This window comes from Pagrus major, chromosome 5, assembly GCF_040436345.1.
Source record: "Pagrus major chromosome 5, Pma_NU_1.0".
Lineage (NCBI taxonomy): Eukaryota > Metazoa > Chordata > Actinopteri > Spariformes > Sparidae > Pagrus > Pagrus major.
In genome coordinates, this window is record NC_133219.1 from 13,644,346 (window position 1) to 13,666,164 (window position 21,819).

Below are 21,819 nucleotides of genomic sequence, written 5' to 3' on the forward strand. Positions count from 1 at the left end.
AGTCTTTATGTTACTCTCTGGAAACTTCCTGTCTACTCAAAGGGAGCCGACGCAACGCAGTGCTACGGGTGTCTGCGTTGCCTTAACGTGCACTGCGACACAGAAGTTGACACACGACAGCTACCAGGGAAGAGCCTAGAAAACACCCAACTGCACTAAAGTCACGGCAAGAAAAGAGAGAAAATACTTCTCTGCCATGTCCTCACTCTCTCTCCTATATGGCAATAATACTTTAAATATTCCTCTAACCAAAAATACTAAAGAACACTCAACATGTCTCTAAACATCATCTCAAATGTACAATATAGTAACTTTGAAAAGATTTGATTTGCTTACAGTAAATAAAATAAATACTTTAAGAAAGATAGAGTTTAGCATAAGACTGATCGCACAAGTCAAACCAAAGACGTGAAGGAAATGACAATAGAAGTATGAATGGAGTAACAATCAATTATGGGGAACACATGAAAATCATCCTAAATTGATTGCCATTATGAAGCATACGCAATTTTTTGGTTAAAAAACCGTTCTTTGCTTAAAAATATATTTTAGGACAGGATGGTGAGAGGAAATTTGAGGTGGCAAACTGTTTCCAAAAAGACCTGATTAATCTCACGTTCATGAGCGGCTTTATGCGATTACTGACCTCGACATCCCTGCTACACTGACTACTGTATGGATGTTCATATTGCTGTTTTCTCCTTTAACACCAGGTACAGAAACAGGTGTGCATGGTTTACAACAACACCTCCACATTCCGTTTGGCTTTCACTGACAAGGAGAAATCAATTCTTTTCTCTGATTGGATAGAAACAAAATGATGAACGTGCACAAATATGATGGACGGCCTGAGGTGATTGGTTGATTGATGAGTGGTCGGCTGATTAGAGGATAATCTTTGTCTAATCACAGTTGGACCCACATGTTTGCTGCAATGACTAAGTACCTCTAAAGCACAACAAGCCAGAAACGTGTAATAGTGACTTCACTTTAAAGAATAGAAGCATTTGGGAATCTTTTAGAAATGTTAAGTTTACCCTTTTCTAAACATTACCAACAGAAAAATCTGTCTGCAGTCTTCGAATGCAACTAAATCTGCTGTCCACCTGTTGATTGCTGTCAGTTATACATTTTTCAGTCTCAAAATGGAATCAACAGCTCAGTCAGACTTAAAATAATAACAATGTGTTTAAACCAGTATTAATTAGCAGAGCAGGTTGTGTTGGCAGTTTTAAAGGAGTCATCCAGCAATACTTCAGTACAATTTGGCGACTTGCAAGAGACAGATTAAAAGAAGGATCGTCAAAGTTATTGTATCAGAGGCCGAGATATGGGTTTAACACTTCCCATGATGCAACATGATCACATCTTTCATTAGCTCCTCCCTGGCTCTTAAATACCCATGTTTTTCATAACACAAGCTTAAGGTCTCCACACTTATATCCACTGACATCATCAAGGTTATTTTTCTATTTTCTCAGACTTAAAGCGACCTCCACTGCCACAGAAGACATTATTCAACTGAGTAGTACGGATTGTGACAAGTGAACTCATCTTCATGTGAAAAATAGGTGCCCTTTAACAGATGGTAACATGATTTAAAACAGAAATGAAGTCAACACTGTGCAGAATCTTCAGCTTTTATGTTTTATCATCAAGTGAAACAAACACCAGTGCTATAAATGTCACAGAAACCTACTGGAAAACCTCTTGGACCCATCTCCAATTCCAACCTGAGCATCGGATGTACGATATCACAACTTACATCGCACATACAGGCCAAATTGAGCAGTGATAGTCATAAATTTTGGGTTTCTGCTATTGCCAGCGTAGACACCATCATTGTGCCTTTCTTTTACTGTCGAAGCCATGATGCAACAATCCCACCACCTAACTGAGCATGAGTAAAACCTTTCACAGCTCCTTGTTAGATTAAGAAAAGTCTTAGAGAAGCTTTCTGCTTTTGCCAGGAAACACCAACCAGGTGAACGGAGTTCACTATTATTCCAAGAAGGGTGCTGGTGTGTGTCGCACTGACCTTTCAGAAACATCTTTTGATTCATAATAAAACACAACTATGCATGGAGCACTGCTGACTGCTCCATACAGCACAAAACCGACAAAAATCAACCAACTCACAGACTGGATTGTGTATTTGGAAGACGCTCTGATCCTGTCAAACACTTCAGGGTAACTTAGCCGTTCAACTGAGGATATTACTGCGTTATAATAAGAGATATAATGATGTCAGTGTTTTGGCTGAGCAAGAGAGGCTTTGAAATGGTGAATGGCAGTGAGAACACAGGAAAAGGACACACGCACACAGACATAAATGCACAAGGCAGATGAAAGGTGAATTCAATCTGAATAAAACAGACACGACATTACGATATAATAGAACATACCAAATATAAAAACCATCTATGTATAAATAGAAACAATCACAATAATGAAAATTAAAACTTAAATTTGGCGAGGGGGGTGTAGCAGGGATACAGTGAGTAACTGGGTTGAGAGCAGTGCATTAAAACAAAAAAGTTCAATAAAATATTAACACACATTAATAGGTATATAGAGGTTATCCTGTATACAGGTAGAAATGTACAGCTGACCAACAGTTTTGTTCAACAGTGTGAATAGATACAAGTTGGCTAGGCTAATGGAAATGTGTAACAGTACAGTAATTCACAAACTCAACCTGAAACACTTGTGTCAGAAACAGAACTCACAGACAAACATGCTCCACTCTCACACCCAAATGAAAATGGAATGACCCAAGGCTGTAGTTTTTTGTTGTTCGTTTTGTTTTTTTCCCCCCCTCGGATGTGTTCTCGCTCACACGAAGCACTGCGAGTCTCCCAGAGCTCCGGGGGCTGCTCAGGGCCCTCGGGTGCTACCCTCCTCTCTGGTCTCCCTCTCAGGGCGAGCTGGTGTGGGTGGCTCTAGGCGGCGGCCTCCTCCAGCGCGGGCAGCAGGCCCTTCTCTGTCAGGTGAGCCTTCAGGGAGTTGAAGATGTGGAGCTGCTGATCAACACGGAGGGCCAGGAGCTGCTGGATCACCTTGGTGGGGTTGGGACCCCTGAGAGGAGAGAGAAGATAACTGAACACACATCCTCTGTTCAAAGTGAACTTTTGTTTAACCATCTAAAAATCAAGGACCAGTTTTTTTAAAAACTACTAATTTCGCCAAATACCTCAAGATTAACATGTTATTATACAATATGGACGTGTGTTTACCTGATGAAGCTGGCAATGTAGACATTAACAAATGTGGCCATGAGGTACTGACAGTCAAATCGATCCATAATGCCACCATGACCCGGGATAGTGTTGGCAAAATCCTGAAAGGACCAAAGACAGTTCATGTGCTTCTGCTCCTCTGAATATAAAATAATTAGCAATGTCAATAACAAAACTAATAAGTAGAATATTTTATATATGATTAAGCTCAACACACAGTATATTCTAAACAGTGCAGACACAGCTGCCCGTCATCCCTACCTTGATCTTGAAGGCTCTCTTGAAGCCGCTGGCAAAGAAGCCACCAAAAGGTCCCACGATGGAGGCAAAGGTGGAGAGAGCAATGCTGTGGATCTGGAACGGATAGAGGCGCACTGTGGTCTGTAGAGACAAGGAGGCAAGTGTTAGACCAGAACAGACACCAGCGCTTGAATGTATTCTTTATGAAAAATATGACATTTTAAATGATATTTTTCTACACCTATACAGAGGTGCTGTATTATAGCAGTTAGGCATTGTCTATAATATTGGATAGGATGCTGCTAAAATACAGTAATCAATGGATATCTTGGATTCCTTTTATATTTTGGCTTCTTGCATACTGACATTAGATTGAATGTGACATGTGGAGTCATAATGCAAAGAGATATAGTGATGCCAAAAGGATGACTGGGAGATAGCAGGAGGAGTGCAGCTGAGTCTTACCCATCCAGTGACAGACTCCAGGATGCTGGGTAGGGCGTAGTCCTGCAGCTGGAAAAGCTCCGATGGCTCACAGTCCACCTGGAAACTATTGGAGTCGTTGTTGAATTCCACCGGACACACAAAGTAGCGGACGCCAGCCATCACATAGGAGAGCTGGGAGGAGAGCGGGCATCAGTTACTCTGCAGTCACATCATCACTGGTCTGTGGCTCTTATTTTAAGAAGTCCAAGTGTGTCTACACTTTGTGACACACATGCTTGTATAAAGAATATTACTACATGTGCTCATTTGCAAATTATTACATTTAGACTGTATTTATGTTTCACACAGCGTCCCAACTTTTTTGGAGTCGGGGATGTATTATAGTTTAGGTTGTTTACAGGTTGGGAAGTACCACTGCATATGTGTAAACAGCAGTATAAAGCCTTTCTCATAAATTGCCACTGGTGATGTCACTCGGTGGCTAAGTTGCATTGTGGGTAATGCATTGCACTCCTATAACACTGTTTGACTCATTATGGGCAGTTTAAAATCAAATGATCAACATCGATACAGCAGAACCTTTTTTATTCCGCACATACTTCTTCATTTTCAAAGCAAATTATTGGAATTACCCTTTAATGGTAACACAGACTTGTCAAGTGTTTACATCTCAGCCTGATGCTTTGTCTTATTTTAATATGTGTGCAACCATGGCTGCACCAACTGGAAACTTACAACAAGCCAGACACGTTTAAAAGGTGGGTGGTTACAGATGCAGCAAACTTTTCTGTGCTACGGAATTCTTAAATCATGTATCAAGGCCTAATGTGTATAAAATTGTTGCTTTGAACAATTTCCTTGTAAAGATCCTAATGTGTAATATAGGTGGATGGGCAGGTGAATAGAGGAAACATCTGGATTGGAGGCATATCCTGGAACTCATGGATATGCTGAAATAGATATGTTATTCCAGAAAGGAAGGACGAGAACTGAAAGGCTCAAGGACGATTGTGGGGGGGAGTTTTCAGGACTCTAAACTGTCACTCTGCTAACATTTGTTTACGCATGTGTGTATGTTCACTTTTTTTTTTTTTAAAGATGAAAGACAATATGTAGAATTTTTTTTTAAAAAGGCATGAGGTATAAATCCTGTCTTACCAGGATGCCAAACACAATGGTGGCGAAGAAGCCACCGATGAATCCCTCCCACGTCTTCTTAGGTGACAGCTGCAGAGGGCACAGTCAAGGTGTGAACACATGAGTTTGATTGGTGAAAAATAGTCTGAACATGTGTTGCTTGTGTTAATGATTTCTAAGGAATGAACAGTGAGACAACCAACCTTAATGAGAGGAGTGCGGCCGAAGAAGAAACCAAACATGTAGGCCATAATGTCGTTACAGATCACACAGGAAATTGGCACAATGAACCTATTCAGACACAGATGAGCTTTCATAAGGATCACAAGTGAGACTGAAAATATGTTTTATGAAACAAGTCGCATGTGGTAATTCAATGAGAAAAAGTAATCAAATTTACCATCTAATCGTGTCTATATATTAACAGACTTGAATTTAGACATAATTAGATTTTAACTGTGGCGCACACACCGAGAGAAGGAGACATTTTATTGCTGATGTAGTTCAACTGTACAGTATCAATGGAGATAGAGACGTGTTTACTTACCAGATCATCCCTTCAAACAGGTTGTGAATGATAAGGTGAGACTGAGTCACCACAATCAGCAGAGTCACATGGGTCCAACCAAACTGCGGAGACAATAGAAGTATGTTTACTCGAGGAGAACTTTAGATTTGCTTCGATTCCAACTCTTGATTACTTATGATTGTCTCAGTTATTTTTGACAGATTGGACATGTAATAACAACATTTTCTGAGAAAAAAGGTTTTCCTGGTTATACACCACCCAAAGATTACTCTGAACAGTGTCTGTACAGAGAAGGTGTTTTGCCAGGACAAAATCTGGTGACCACATGATATCTTGATTAGATCCACACTGTGAGTGGAAGATGTGGGTGGAGAAGTGTCTCCTCTGACATTATGGGCAAGCTGCACTACTCACGGACAGATAGCAGAGTTTTGCAGGCACATTCAACTGAACGGTGGGAATGTGTGTGTTTGTGTAGAAACTCTTGACACATGAGCAAAGGTTGTCTTCCAGTATCTAAACAAAAACATTTTTATTCGGTCTCGGTGAGCTTGATATTCGACACATGGGCTGTAGGATAGGCTCAGTGAACCTTATCCATAAAAGGCATGTTGTGTAACTGACTGGATGCTACAATTTTAGGGTATTATTGGTTCTCTAGTTAATAAGGCTTTTTCTGGGGGCTTGAAAGCTTCAAAACAAGCTATCAAACTTGCAGCCATTATTTACCTACTGTATATACTTTGCTATTACTGTAAACATGAGTCTAATGAGAAACAAGGACAGAAGATAGAGACAGAGAGGCCCATTTCTAATCCGACCCCTACACACTCCCAATACCATTTGCGCATTTGTGTCCACCACATTTAGTGTCATTAAGGTGGAGTGGGTTATAAAGCCCTCCAACACAGTTTACATTGGTGCAGGCTTACAAACTAAACTGCTCTCAGGTACAGCGGCACCTCTTTTGTGTCCGGGATGGAGGAAACACCACATACAGAGTTCTGTGCGCTTATTTCCTAAGGATATTTAATAAGTTGTCTTACCTAGGACAGACATTTGATTGACTATTTTTGTGCACACATAATGGAATTAGAGGTCGTATTTTGGAAGGAACATGCCGTTATGAAAATGATACACATGTGGTTTAGATTTTACTTGATTTTCTGTGTTGTGCACTTTCATGGACTTTTTCAAAAAACAAGGACCTAATCACATTAAAAAAATTGGCAGAGGATTAAAGTAGAAATGCAGCAAAAGAAGCATTGAGGGGAGTTTTTATTCAATTTATTATTTTTCCTATCACAAGCTTCCTCTGACATTAGAATCAGAAATAGGCTACTTTATCCATCTCTGAGGGGAAACAGGGACACATTAAAGTCGCTTTGTTCGAGAACAGAAATGTATTCAAAGAGAAATTTCTGGAAATATAAACACAGAATAGAGTGTAAGAAAAGAAAATAAAAAAGTATCAAATTACATATATGACGAAATGTATAATGATATACGTATATCTAACAAATACAAATATGCGCATTATATGTGAATGGTCCTGTTTCTGTCAGAGAAGGTGAGGGTGTGTGGATCGGATTTGAAAAACAAAAGTCAACTTCATGAGCGTGGAGGGTTAAGCACGCGCTCATCACAGCCTCATGCTCGCAGGACTGTTTGGTTTTTATGTGTGCAGGTTTTGACTTCTCAAACATCATGTAGGAGTTCAATTTCCTGTCTTGGTCATTTGGTTAATTTGTGGTGCAGTCGATGCAGCGTCACCATCCTACAAATAATGATCTGGACGAGGTTTACCATGGCACCGGATCATCGAAGCACTCGGGTCACCCCTATTAGGTAAACAGCCAACTGTTGGAGTAAGTGTATGTCAGACCACTTCTATTGGAGCACTCCTCTGGCCCACTTCTCCATACACTCGCCTGTATCTTAGCTTCCTCATCAATAACCCAGTAGCCTTGAGGCTGAAGGCCAGAAGGAGGCAGGGAGCCACTTACCATGTAGAACTGAAGTCGGTAGTGTTTCTTCACCAAGCTCAGCACGAACATGCAGAAACCTGCAACAACATGACAAATACTGTGTGAAATGATTAATAGGGGCGTAATCCGGATTCAAGTGTCTGAGGGGAGGGAGATTAATTAAGTCAGAATCCCGGTCATCTTTGGTCAAACACAACTAAATTTAGCTTGACCTACTTCAGACAAAGCCCAGAGTTAATGTGCAGCGAGCCTTTTGTTTCATACAGTGCACAAGACTGTGCTGAGGTGAGGAGAGGATATGTCAGACAAAAAGGGAGAAAAGAGGTCAAAAGAGATGTAACATAGACCATAGACAAGTTTTAGAGTGACATCTACTCTGTTCCAGGTAAATAGGTCATCCCAAAACACTGCAGCTTTGTGCCATATTAAGGCCTTAAAGGCATGAGACTCTGTCTTCTAAGTGTCTCTGCTCGAAGACAGCCTGAGAAAGCTGGACCATTCAGTTTCATACATACGTTCAGGGTGCTTCCTTCCTCTCAACATCCTGTTTGGCACCAGCCCGCACCGTTTGTAGCGCGGAATTACTAACTGACAAGCTGCAGTACAGGAAGTGGGACTTCTCCAGTTACCTAAAACTGAACACTGATCTATTGTGTATTTTGGATTCGGGCACAATGGAGCTTATAGTCAATTTGTAGTAGAAGGTAGTCATTTGAAAACCTGTGTATGGCTGGAGTTGAGTAATATTGTTAAGCGTGGCATTGTTTTGTGGTTGCCCACATGCAACTTCCACTCTGCTTTGCTCATAGATTTGTCAGTGCAGTCGAATATTATACAAGAACAAAATGTGTCTTGAAGTGAGATACTGAATAAATGTTTCTGTGGCCCACTGGTATGATGCCAGGTGCCACACACACAGACATGAGGACTTCCAAGCACTTTATTCTCAGTTGAGCCTAAGTGTTTGTACCTGTGAGGTAGAGGGCAAAAGAGATAAAGCGGTGGTATTTGCTGAGGATGCGGAGTGGCTCCTCCCTTTGCACCAGCGTGAAGAAGTAATCTGTCACCGTCTCACCATAGAAGAAGTAGTTCACACACAGCAGGAAGTACCTGTGGAGTGGAGGGGTGGAACAAAATGTACACATCTCAAAGCTTAATGACAGCAGCAGCTAATCAGACGTTCAATACGCCTGCAGAAAAACCAGTGAGGCTGACACGTTCAATCTATCATGTGAACAAACTTTACTCACTGACTCACTCACTAATTTTTCTGGCTCATGGCATAGTGAATGTCAGGACTCTGTTTTCTATCACACTATACTGTACACCACTATTGCTAAAATCAAAGACTGCTGATTCACAGTATTTTTACTGATTGGCTTAATCAATCTATAATCTACTTAGGATTTGAGCAGGACAGAAAACAAACCTCAGGAAGTCTGCAACAAAATGAAACATGAGACAACACAATAAGAATGAAGCAAAAGAGCACATTTGCTGTGTTCATGACACCTCTATAAAATGTGTGAAATTGTCTGTGTGTGTGTGTGTGATGTGTGTGTTTGTATGTGGCCTCACCAGCTCAATGTCCTGAACCAGGGCAGGTGGTAGGAGTGATACACACTGTAACCGATGGTGATGATTTCATGGAAGCACTTAATCTGAACACAGAGGACCTGCACAGAGAAGCACAGCGTCACCAGGGACGAAACTACACTGTGTGTGTGGGTTTGTGTGTGTCCTACGTTCTGGTGTCCTAGTGACACAAAATGGCTGACAGGCCTACTTTCAGGGAATCCCCAGATCACAGGAGCAGCATGTTGTAGAGAGCCAGGAATCTATTATCACCAATATTACTATTACAACTCATTAAGAAAATTAAGCCTTCAATATAAATATATAAATATATGGATATATAGACAGTGGCTTAAACATAACAATTTCAACCACAAATGTTTTTTTAATTTTACACTTCATGGAAGTAATTTGCCCATCGGTGTTTCACTCCACTGAAGCTAAAAAAAAAACACATGATTTCACATTTTCTGTAGGGAAACAAACTCGAGAGGTGTCTCAGCTTCTGCACAGCTCCATCAGCACAGTTTGTACTCACAATCATCATAAGCACCATGGGGCCCAGGTAGATGATGAAGAAGAAAAAGGAGATCATGGCTAGTGTAAGGATGCCTCGTACCCACCAGTTCTTCCATCTGAGGGAAACATACACACTTTAGTTTCAAGTCCTTTCAAAACTGAACAAAACATAGAGCTTAATGAACACAAATAAGTGAAAATTAAGTGAGATTAGGTGACAGGTGTGTATTTATATTTGCAGGACATTTTCTCTGTTTGACACACCTTGATGTATATTATCGCTCATATGTGTGGTGATAATTTACAGTTATACAGTTTACATTGTGTTAAAACAGTAGTGTAACTGTGTCTCATACAGGGAAGATCCTGTGTTTGTTGCCAATAATGTGTCTGACTGGAATACAGGTTCAACACTTCAATAGTGAGTCATATCTGCCGTTTAAGGAAAACTATGTATGAGGAGGGATTCCTTTGTATGAATCGTGTACCCTACACATACGTAGCTCTGTTCAGAACAATGGAGTGACTCATAGAATAACTCAGAGTACAGAACTGTTCCATAAAAGTGTCAACCTTCAAGAAATATTTTTAGATTCTCTACTGGCCACCATCTCTTCAGGGGAAGTTTATTGTGCAATGTCCCGCTTTACCGTCACTGTTAAGACAGCTTTCATTCATCCAGACAAAACTTGTCTTTGACAGTGATTGTACCTTGAGGAGAGTCCAGACAGGGCCTTGTTGAGAACCACTGGGGTGTCATCAGGAGGGACGGGCACCTCTGGGACCCCTGAATCCACCTTGGTCTCGCTGTCTGAAACCCCATCTTTTTCCACCTTCAGCTCACTGTCTGAACCCTGATAACCAAACAGAGAGGAGAGAAATGAGACACTGATATGTATCAAAAATATACATTGCTATGGTGCAGCCACGTAATCACAAGGAACATAAGCAGCACTTTAGTTTACTTTCATTGGTTTCATCTCAGATTCAGGCTGATTGCAGCAGTTTGAGAAAAGCTCTTATTTAGTTATATTTGCCTGTGCAGCTAAAGGAATGCACATGCAGCTTTCTTATGTCACAATGTAAACAATAAAACTAAAAGTTAACACTATTCACATGACGACTGCCACAGGGATGCTCTCAAACACAATCACATGATATGGTATATCCGTTAGATGGCTCTTGGTACTTTTTGCCCTTTACAGCACAGACAAACAACACATCTTGCACCATTTCCCCACAGCACTGTAACACAAGAACAACATGTCTGCTGCCTCAGCTGAGAAATTTCCTCAGAATACATTTCACATAACCGTATTAGGAAACTACTCCCTGAGCTGGACACACTAATTCATCATAATATCTTTGAGTCAGTGTAGTAGTAGAGATGAGAAGTAATGCAGAAAGAAGCAGCCACTCATGCCTACGTTGTTTCCATAAACATTGAGATGTCAGTTAGAGTACATCCGTTTATCATCATGACACTAAGTGAGCAGTAATCTTATCTTACACTACAAGTATTTTATCAAAGTACTTTCGTCAGTATTTCCTTGGAATTCTAATAATCAGCTTTGCGTTTATCAAAGTTGTGTAAATACAGCACCCTACGAAGCTATTGCATGTCAAAACACTATAATATAAACACGTTGATGGATTAGTACTTTAACTATTATTTATTTCCACTGATATAAACTATAATAACTGTACCCAAAATTACCCAAAATGTCATGCAATGCTATTTAATAAACATGTTTTGCCAATAGCAAAAATGCACAAAATTAAAGCAAATTTAACTACTAAATAACTTAATAAAGAACCAGACTGGTCAGGATTTAGTGTTTTCAGTTCTGCCGAGTTAAAATTGGGTGAAGCTATGCATGGTTTTTTAAGGTGACATCACCAAACTCTTTACCTCAAGGAGTAGTATAGGTGTAAGTGGCTCCTTTCTAAAAGCTCAGTCAAAAACTGTAGAACAATTGAGATATCAATAGACCCTTTTCACGGCAGACATTTTGACTTGTAACATTAATGACGGCTGCATTCCATTCAGGTGAGCTAGTTCCAGGGCTCTGGTATTGTGCATGCTCACTCAATGACATGGCTTACTGCGTCACTTAATAGAATGGAGCCCACGTTAATGTCATTGGTCACATGTGCTTTGACTAGTCAAACTATCTGCAGTGAAAAGGTTCCATTGACTGTTCCCCCACTATGCCTGTAGTGAAAAGGCAGATGTAGTTTATATTAATGGTGACATATTTACTATTTAAATCTCACAGGAGATGTGCCAGTCCAGAACAGGTTTTTATCAATGTAACTTTCAACACCACATAATGCTGTACTACTACTGTGAGCTAGGTAGTTAGCCAGGCAAAATATCATTTCTAGCTTACGTTAGAGCTAGGCTGACAAACATCAAGTTGAGTCACTTTTGCTTTTGTGTTTTTGGTTTCAGGAAAGTGAATTAAAAAAAGAAACCTCACCACCACCATCCAATATATTCAGATGCTTAGTTTCTCTTGCACCACAGCACCATGCACACTGCTTCAACATGGCGAACACAGAAGTTTAGCAAATGGTCAAGAAATCTGTACAGTCTGTATATTACGCAGTTTTAGGTCTAATTAGCTAAAATAATTGAAAACACCTGTGTGGGTGGACCACAGATGCTGTTCAAAATTGTATTAGTCCAGTCCTTTTGTAAACAACATATGTAAACCACTAAATTCACAATACATATGTATACATACAGCATATTCTCTGTTCTGAGTATTGGTATGTACTCGGCCAAATATCAATACATCAGTGAACAAACAGCAGCAGATTCATCCAATCAGGCTGGACATGCAGCACTAAGCAAACAGCAGCAGGACTGCCAGTGCAGGGGTGTGTGTGGGCGGTTAAACACTGCGCCAAATCATTTCCATCCATATTGTTGATTTCTCAGAACCATCTGTTTACTGATGGAGGTCTTTTCTAAACACACTGATCTCCGCCTTTCCACGGTAACAACAATCAGAGGATAGCTGTCATCAGACGGTAGCAATCCCACACAGCCGCAGCTTGTCTGATGGAAACAGAGAAGTTTTTCTTCAGGTCGGTTTGTCCTTTCACTTTTCTCCCCCCCCCACTGACCTCTCTGCTGCTGGTGTCCAAATTAGGCCAGAGTTCTCACCTCACACAGCAGATGGTTAGCTTGCTGTTTCCTGACACCCGCTCAGTCTCATGCTAGGGCTTTAATAATTAGACCCTTCTACATTACTGCAGCCACTAATAACATACCTTCATTGCTTTTTGCCTTAACAGTATACCAGTTATTTTGTGTCCCTGTACCCATTTATATTTTCGATGGTGACTTTAAACACTTCTTAGGACTTTATCTCACTTTCTGAAGTACATTAAATGTGCATTATATAAGACTGTAACAATGTAAAATCAGCCACCTCACAATCATGTTGAATATGCATGTAATTCTGAGGTGTGAGGTGAGAACCATCACTTCAAATCTGATCCATATTCAATCTGTTTAGGCATTAAGGGTTCTTTCCAGAGTATGAAGGTGCACCAATATATTTTCTTGACAATGTTAAACATAAATTAAATACAAATTACAAAACTTAAGACTTGGTTTTTGAGAATGGTGGTGCACTGCGATTGTCCAGTTCTTTAAAAGTTCTATATAATTGGCATTAAAGGGAAAATAAGTCACATATACACAATAAAAACAAATTATCTGCGCCCACAGCACTGCACTTCATATTTCTGTAAGGCCTTTAAAAAGTAACTGTGAATTAGTCCGACAATAATACAGCCCCGATTCCTAAAAAGTTGTGTGGCGCTGTGTAACACACAAGTGAAGCAGAGTGCAATAATTTGCTAATCCTTTTTTGGAATCGGAGTTGTGATATATACCGATTCAAATGTGGTGTATTTTTTCCATTTCTGTTTACAACCAGGAGAATTTCTAATCTTAAACAGATACTTTAATACTAAAATGACATATTACTAGATAGCAAATGATTTCCTTTTAATGAGAAACATCTAAATCAAGAAAAAAGTATTACTACATGGAAATATGTTGTTATAACAGAAAGAGGAATTCACAAAAATTACTCATTATAAAACTTCTTCTGGCCATTATAACCCACCATACTGATTTAGTTGTCTCTTTAGAGAAATTCAACATTGACTTCGAGGATCATTATTTAACAGCTGCAACTGTCAGTGTGTGCGTGTCCACCTTTGTGACAGTGTCCTTGAGCAAAGCATAGATTTCCTAACTGGCCAGCACATCTCTCTGGATAAACTGAGCTAAATCTGTACATTTTCTATCATTTGAACATTTCATTGACTTCAAATTATATGAAACGCTAGTACAAATAATGTGCTCTTCCAACAGGTCAAAACCTTCCAACTGAATGCAGGAGCATGCACAAGAACACACACACAGACAGACCTATTCTCCGCCTGCTGGTTTCTATGGAGACAGTAGCCGTCATTCAGGATGCTCGAGTTAAAAATAGGCGCTCGTTTCACACAAACACTCCTCCCCTTTCATGCTTTCTGGTAGACCAGCGGCAACGGAAACAGCTAAACCTGACAGCTATGAAAGGATGAGCATATTTACATTTGTCTTCACTGGGATTTTAGAGCTTTAAGGAAATGAGATGTAAACCCAGAGCAGTGTTGGTCCTTCACAAATAAAAGCAAAAAAGAAAAAGAGGAGGATCGTGATTCAGGTCCGCAGCTGTGTCGTGCTGCGAGTTCATCAGCTACAAATATTTTAGAGCAACTGTTTGAAACTGTTTTGAATAGCTGAAGACCATACGTGTGTTCACAAGGTCATTAAGAACGAGATTTCCCAACACCGCCTGAAGGAGCACACCATCTTTAATTATAAGGCACCACACACTGATATCCAGGAAATGGAGGCACAGCTGGATTTTGAAGCAACTTTACTCTTTATGAAGTTTGATCAAAGTGTGACTCATTCATGAATTGTGTATTTAATTTCCCTTGACTCCTTGCCTGAGCGCCTTGACTAGATTAATATCCTCACCCTCATTTCATAAACCAATGTCATGTCCTTTAGACATCATCAAACTGATCAAGATAAAAAGGTCATAGCGGGGCCAGCACAGACTTAAAAATCATCTTACTTTTTTTTTTCAGAAGCTTTTTTGCCCGACCATCACATGGTATGATCGTGACATTGTTAAAAAAGGATACACCAGAACAACTTTATGTCCTGCAGTAATAATAAACTTTATCATGTGGATGAGGTTGTATGATATTACTCATGGTCCTCCATTATCTAAACTGCATGACATTTGACTATTTGTCTTACATGGTCTCCAACATCTGCACTTGCATCTGACCCAGCTTATCCCACAAAGAATAAATCTGAGCCACAGATAATTGGTCTAACCCTAAATTGTACATGTAAAACTGCTTGAGATTACCTAACATACTATTCCTACTACACATGTAAGGTTTAAATGTCTGTGTTTCGAGCTGTACTTCACAAACAGCTGACAAAATGAGAGTTAAATGAATTACAAAACACTGAATGATGGGTAATCTGCATTAACAGGAACTCCAGGCTGTACTATGTCAAGATCAGTTTCACTCTTAACACCTGCTTGAATATGTCTCAATAGTACCTGCATAGCAGAATACCTCATTAAATCAATGAACTGATTGCATAACCTAACAAGCACTCCCTCCACATTAGTACCACAAAAGCAACTTCATCAAATACTCTCTGCCACTGCTCTGAAAACCAAAAGTAAAATAAATAAATAAATGTCATTTTAAGAAAAAGTCATGGCATGAGCGGGCTTCCCTGCTAAATAAGCATTTCTTTAATTACCACCCTTCAGTAATCATGTCCTCATGTCCTAGATAGCCTCACATCCATCACCACGCCCCTTTCTTGGCACCGACTACTTATTGGGGACCAACTCTGTTGACAACAGAGACATTGTGTTTATTTCCCTTCAGACTGAACATCTGAGTAATATAATAGAGACATCTGGCTCGACATCAATATGCCTGAGGCAGTCAGACAAGCCAAGCTAATGTTAGCTAATGTTGTTACACTGGAAGGCACGATGTGAGCGAGTCTCGCCGTTTAGCAGCAAACATGCTAAAGTAAACATTTGACTTTAGCTGACGCTCATGGAAAATAACGTATTGACGACATTATAACAGTCTTCATCGGTTATGACAGGATGCAAAAGGCGTTTTGTCGCGTTTTCGTAGCCCTGATACGAGCCCGTGTGTGTGCCTAGCAGCAACAAAACGTTTCACCAAACATCATTCAAATATTTTCCACTTTACTGTTGCTTTGCTGAGCATAAAACAAACACACCAGTTGGCAGATAAATTGATGTATTTACTATATAAGAAGAGCCATTCTCTAATTCGGCATATATCCGACAAAGAAAGATAGCTTATTTCAATAACATTTTCTCTTCTGTATTTGGTTTGCCTGTTGTTTTCACGACGAAAGCACACCCAGGAAGACCCTACGTAGCGTCAGCCAATCAAGTCTAAAATAAGAGCAGTTTGGCGGATGATTTGTACGGCGCAATTCAGTGATTTTTACAGCTTTTAAGTTACGGCTGTTATTCTGCTAAGTAAGCGACTACACACAAAGATAAAAACACCGATAAAATACCGATGTAATCGATTTTGACAGGACTTTGTCTGAAGCTACACGAAACACGAGATAATGCATTTGAACAGTCAAATAGCGAGCTGGCTAGCTAGCGTTAGCATCACTTCTAAAGATGGTGGTGGCTAACGTTACCTTGTCCTCTGACGGCTGCTGCTGTAACGTCGGGTCGGTGTCTTTGGCTCCACGGTGCCTCAGCTCTGTCATCTTAGCAGATCGAAGCCCAGCGACGACAGCGACGGTCCTGTGGCTCCGAGACACTCGTTATTAGGACTGACAGATCTCCTGCTGAGCTTCAGGCTAGATTTTGCACTGTAACACTTTTGACTAGAAGAACCCCATCGGTGTCAAGTCAGCCAGAGTAAAAGAGGAAGACAACTTCCGCTTTTCAAAATAAAGTCCACATTGATTACATGTGGGCGTAATAATACTGCTACCAGTACACTACATAAACAAAGTACGTTAAAAGTGAGAAAACTACTATATATCCCAGACTTTGGTCAGGATTTTTAATTTATCTAGCAAAAGAAAGACATAACAAAACATACTACATGTATTTTTTGACTAACTTTCGACTTTTTCTGACAGTAGTCGACTAACTTTGACAATGTCATGTTTAATTCCCCTGTTAGAATTTATACTAGAAATCTAGAAATCTATTTTCCTGCATGTTCTTGTTCCAGCTGAGCTCTTGCAGCTGGACCAGTTAGGTCTAGTACTGGTAAAACATATATCCTGCATTCCAATACCCATGCTACCATACTATTTAGTATGCCAGAAAAATATTTAGTATGTCCCATTAGTATGTCAAATGCAGTATGCCGAAAATACCAGGATGTCCTACTACATCTGGTTGCTTTTTGCAGTATGCAAGCGAGCATGCTTTCTTTTCTGGCTTCACAGTGGAAGATATGTCATGCTGTGTCATGCAAATATAAACAAAGCAGAGTGAGCACAAATATTTGGCAGCTCACTGTCAGAAAAACAGATGAAGCACATTTAAGTGTCAGTACTATGTTCTTTGTATTCAAAATTTTGTGCTAAGGCTGCGACGAATATATGAGCAGGAGGGTCAAAGTTCAAGGTGAATTGTCATGACGAAGTCCTAAATGTATTCATACTGCATGCAACAGTATGTACTTTGTAAGGGCAGCTGCAGTACATACTAGAAATATGCGATTCAGAACGCACCCCCAGAATCTAACACCGTAAAGATGACTGAATGTAAAGTACATCTTGAGCAGAAATTGAGCGAAAAATCAACAATGGATGCAGTGAATTAGCAACATAGATTGTTAAGGGAAACTCAGGATTTTTAATTTATCTAATTTATTCATAAAATGCAACATTAAAAAAATGTTACTGTCAAAAGAAAGAAGTTTTCATGAAAGGTTTCATGTTTTTGACTAATTATAGACAGTTAAAGATTTAAAAATGACGCTGAAATGTTCACTTTTAATTCCTCCATTAGAATATATTGTAAATCCAGCAATCTACTTTCCAATCTACTTGTTCCAGCTGAGTTCTTGCAGCTGAACCAGTTCTGAACATAACTGAGAGGGTGAGTAGCGCATACACATCTACGCTGAACAAGGCTGACATGGAAGTGTGCAGCTCTTAACTGCAGGTGTCTTAAAGAAGGCCTAAATGTCAGAAAGAAGGTATTATTTTGAAGGTATTGTCGCTCATATTTAGCTGCATTCTGGCCAACTTGACGCTGCTATCAGAGTCCTATGATGTCATGGGCGGTGTGATGGGCTATATTCAAGACAAATATTGTTTAATGTGTTTGGAATGCTACAACTGAGGACAATCCAAAAACTTAACAGATTTAGCTATAGCTATTACTTTGTGTAGCCCATTCATTCATTACAATTCACAACAGTGGCTCCCTTTTGAGCTAGCTGTGGCTCACTGGGGCCTTTTGATATTTTACTGTTGCTCTTGACACACATATTTTGTCATTAGCTCACTCACTCACTGTAAATATGATGGCTGTGTGTACTTTTCTATTAACCTCACCGACTACGATACAAGTTACACTCTCTCACGCCTTCTAACAAAAATGCTTCCTCCTCTTCAGGACTTTAAAAATATTGTTGAAAAAAAAATCTCAATATCCAAGAAGACCATCAATTAGACAAGTGTATGGCATTATCAGTTTAATGTAGGCTAATGTCTGCCAGGCAGGATTATCTGAAGAGGCTCCTGCATGTAAAACTACGTGTAATTTTCACCTTTAACACCAAGTGGCAGCAAAAGCTCACTATAATCTGTGTGTGTGTGTGTGTGTGTGTGTATGTGTGTGTGTGTGTGTGTGTGTGTGTGTGTGTGTGTGTGTGTGTGTGTGTGTGTGTGTCTATCAGCTCTGTGGCCTGACAGCAGCCAGCATATAAATACTTAATGGCCTACCACTGTTGCAGCAGAAGTGAAAGGGGGGTGAGCATTGCAGCCCAAATACAACAGCTCAATAGGATGTGACATCACACCGTAGGTGTTCACTTTGTCTGCAGCCTGTCATGAATGGTATTAACAGGGCTGGTTAACTGGAACGAGCAGCAATGAAAAAGAAACAGGATTATTTAAAATCAGGGTGATGAAGGTGACGGTTCTCTGCATCACCCAAAGAACAATCTAGATAATCTGGGACTAATCTTAAAGTTGCAAGCAGTTGAAAAATATTCTTATTTGAATGCCCAACTGTCCCTCTTCTTTCTGCAGTACATTGCTAATATCACCTGTAGTGAACACAGCTGGTGCACGCTGACTCATGACTCACCAGGTCTTTACAGCATCACAGAGAAGAGATGAAATCAACCAGTGCAGGTGGTACTCAGTACATTCTGCTCACCCTCTTCATCTTTACCTGCAGCTTGTTTTTTAGTCTAGAGTTTAGCTTTTGAAAACGTATTTAACGCTTCATGTTTCTTCGATACCTTGTCTTAAACATGTCTTATGTAAAGCACTTTGAAGTGCAGTGCTGTAAGGTGCTACGGCTTACAGATAACCTTGCCATGAACACCAAGCACATTCAAAGAAAAAACTGTTATTATTTTCCCATTTCAGTTTTTCTCATTGAATTCTTCTACAGAACATATGGCATCAGACGAAATATTAGTCAGTGCCAGTGATGTCTCACTCGACACACTCCTTTAATCTCTATTATTCCTCCGTTGTCCCCCTCACTGGATTCCTGTTTCTGTGATTAACCGCTTGAGAAAGAATATCTGTCAGTATTGCTGTCATTTTTGAAAGATTACACTAATGTTGTTGCATAAAATGAATTACCACTGAACAGTGTAGTTAATGTCTGAAAGGCTCCATGGATTTGTCTGTCTGTCAGTATTCTATTGTTTAGTAACTGGCTTTGCTGCCATTGTGCTCTTGCAGATTAGGTTGAAAACATTTTTATCTGTTTTTGTCTTCTTTAGTCTGTTGATATTTGATATATCACTTCACCACCTTTATTTAGAAGTTATCTGTAAACTAACTGACATCTGAATGATTAATTAAAATCATTTACATGAATACAGCTTCAGAAATACATCTATTAGAATGAATATACAGTGTTGTCAAGGCAGTTTTTAAAGGTGTGCTTGTTCACTATCTGTCCTTGAGGTTTAAAAGCTATTAAAATGGAAAAACTGAGCCATGACGCAGCACTTCTTTTAAAGCAAGAATGTAAGAACACAGGGGTAACGGCTGTTCAGAGACAATATCATAACAAGAACACCCCACCACACACTCATAAGGATTATGACTGCAGTGGTTCTGTCTTTATTGTGTGGGGGGCACTTCATCCTTGCTGCAGTGTGGCGGCTCGGACGCTGCTGCACAGCAGACCGCACATGTACACTGCCACGGTGTAGAGACCTGGCATGCCATAACTTTGCCACCCCCGCGGCTCACAGTTAGTGTTTCTGCTCGCATGGGCTCTGTGTGTTTCAGGCAGGCGAGAATTTTGGCTGGGACTCCTCAGCAGCTCCTCCAGAACTGCAGGGCTCTGGGACATCTGCAATGCAGAAGTCTATATATAGCCACGGAGTTACAGGGAGAGAGAGGGGGAGACAGAGAGACATAGACAGACAGAGAGACACAGGGATGAAGGGAGACGGAGAGAGGAAGGACAAGATAGAAACAATGAATGAAAAGAGGGATTCTTGAACCGAAAATGAGCTGGAGATTACAGGGAATGCAGTTTTGTACTGCAGCTTTTGCAGCTCATAAAAAGTACATTCCTAGTTTGTACAAAAGGCAACCTCTGAAACAAAGTCCCAAATGACCCCAGAACCCCCAAACCAAGTGTCCACTCAGGAAGTCAGCACTTCAAGGTCATAGTGAAGAGTGTTTTCCAGTATGTCTCTGTTTAACTCACTTAAGAGAGGAAATGTGATTACATGCGTGTGGACTGGCAGCAACAGCAACAAGGAAGGGTGGTTGTTAAATGCTGAGGTTGAGTATTTATTGCTTTATCTCAAAGGGTCTCGGGAGGGCAGTGGACGAGAAGAAAAGCGGCTCAATTATGTATGCGCCTCCACAAGCCCAGAATCTGCTGACAGCAGAGCTCAGCACGCACACAGCAGCGACACAGCCGGATCAAGGACGACTCCACTGTCCGGCAGGCAGCGGGCCACGGGGCCTGCAGAGCTGTGGAATTGATCGGACTCTTGAATTTTCGATAAATTTGCCCTCTGACACACTCCCCGCCTGACTCTCCATCACAGGGAGCTGCATGCTGACTCATAACTCTCCTTGTTGCACTGCTGAGAGATGGAGCATCCATCATGAGTGCAGAATGCAGGGAGAGGAAGGCTTGAATAGAAGTAGGGACTCACACTTTGCATTATTAAAGAAACCTTGTATTGATAGTAGTATTTTAACAACATGGTTAAAGAAACATTGTGTAACTTATTTACCTTAGACAGCATCAAAATCATGTTGATGGTACAGTGTCTTGTTATAGGGTGACTGGTGTCTGTCTCAGCCACTCCGCCCCTCTATCACTTGTTTCTGCTCTATGTAACTTCAGTGAGAGGGTAGGGTCACAGCGTTACATACATGTGTACTTCAAGATACTCAGAAACTGTGGGGGGCACCAAATCGCACAAATTGCCAATTTCTACACAATGTTGCTTTAATATAAATGCTAATAACAAAGCTATCTAAAGCACAATCTTTCATTTGAAGGAAAATGTATCATACACATGATAGATATAGAAATCTTGTTTGTTTAATCCAATTTCAAAACCAAAATGTAAAAACTAAACTATGGATTAGGTCCCCTGTGTTGCATACATTTGCAAAGCAATTTAACACTGCAGATACAGAAGAACGTGTGGGTCCAACTTCTTATTGATTCTCCTGAGCACGTCCAGAGAAGCATCTGCAGCTCCTGTCCTTTACTTTGTTGTATCACGGTTCAGTTCACTCCTTGAAACCAACACGTTGTCCTTGCTATATTCCTCC

General features: G+C 40.4%; 1 protein-coding gene across 1 annotated transcript; it reads right to left on the minus strand.

Moving 5' to 3' along the window:
- Window positions 1-2,329: 2,329 nt before the first annotated feature.
- Window positions 2,330-16,687, minus strand: cds2 (CDP-diacylglycerol synthase (phosphatidate cytidylyltransferase) 2). Its single transcript, XM_073466428.1, has 13 exons — window positions 16,489-16,687; window positions 10,386-10,528; window positions 9,694-9,790; window positions 9,159-9,256; window positions 8,551-8,690; window positions 7,599-7,657; window positions 5,611-5,693; window positions 5,267-5,354; window positions 5,085-5,153; window positions 3,945-4,097; window positions 3,501-3,620; window positions 3,237-3,340; window positions 2,330-3,078 (listed from the first exon to the last, which is right to left on the minus strand). The coding sequence occupies exons 1-13, from the start codon at window positions 16,558-16,560 to the stop codon at window positions 2,943-2,945; spliced, it is 1,362 nt and encodes a 453-aa protein (XP_073322529.1). The 5' UTR covers window positions 16,561-16,687; the 3' UTR covers window positions 2,330-2,942.
- Between the last annotated feature and the right edge of the window lie 5,132 nt (window positions 16,688-21,819).

Coding starts and splice junctions, on each gene's coding strand:
- cds2 (XM_073466428.1), bottom strand. CDS start 16,560: ATGACAGAGCTGAGGCACCGTGGAGCCAAAGACACCGACCCGACGTTA. Junction 9,791..10,385: donor CTGTCTGGACTCTCCTCAAG/GTACAATCACTG, acceptor TGTTTCCCTCAG/ATGGAAGAACTGGTGGGTAC. Junction 9,257..9,693: donor CCATGGTGCTTATGATGATT/GTGAGTACAAAC, acceptor TTCTCTGTGCAG/GTCCTCTGTGTTCAGATTAA.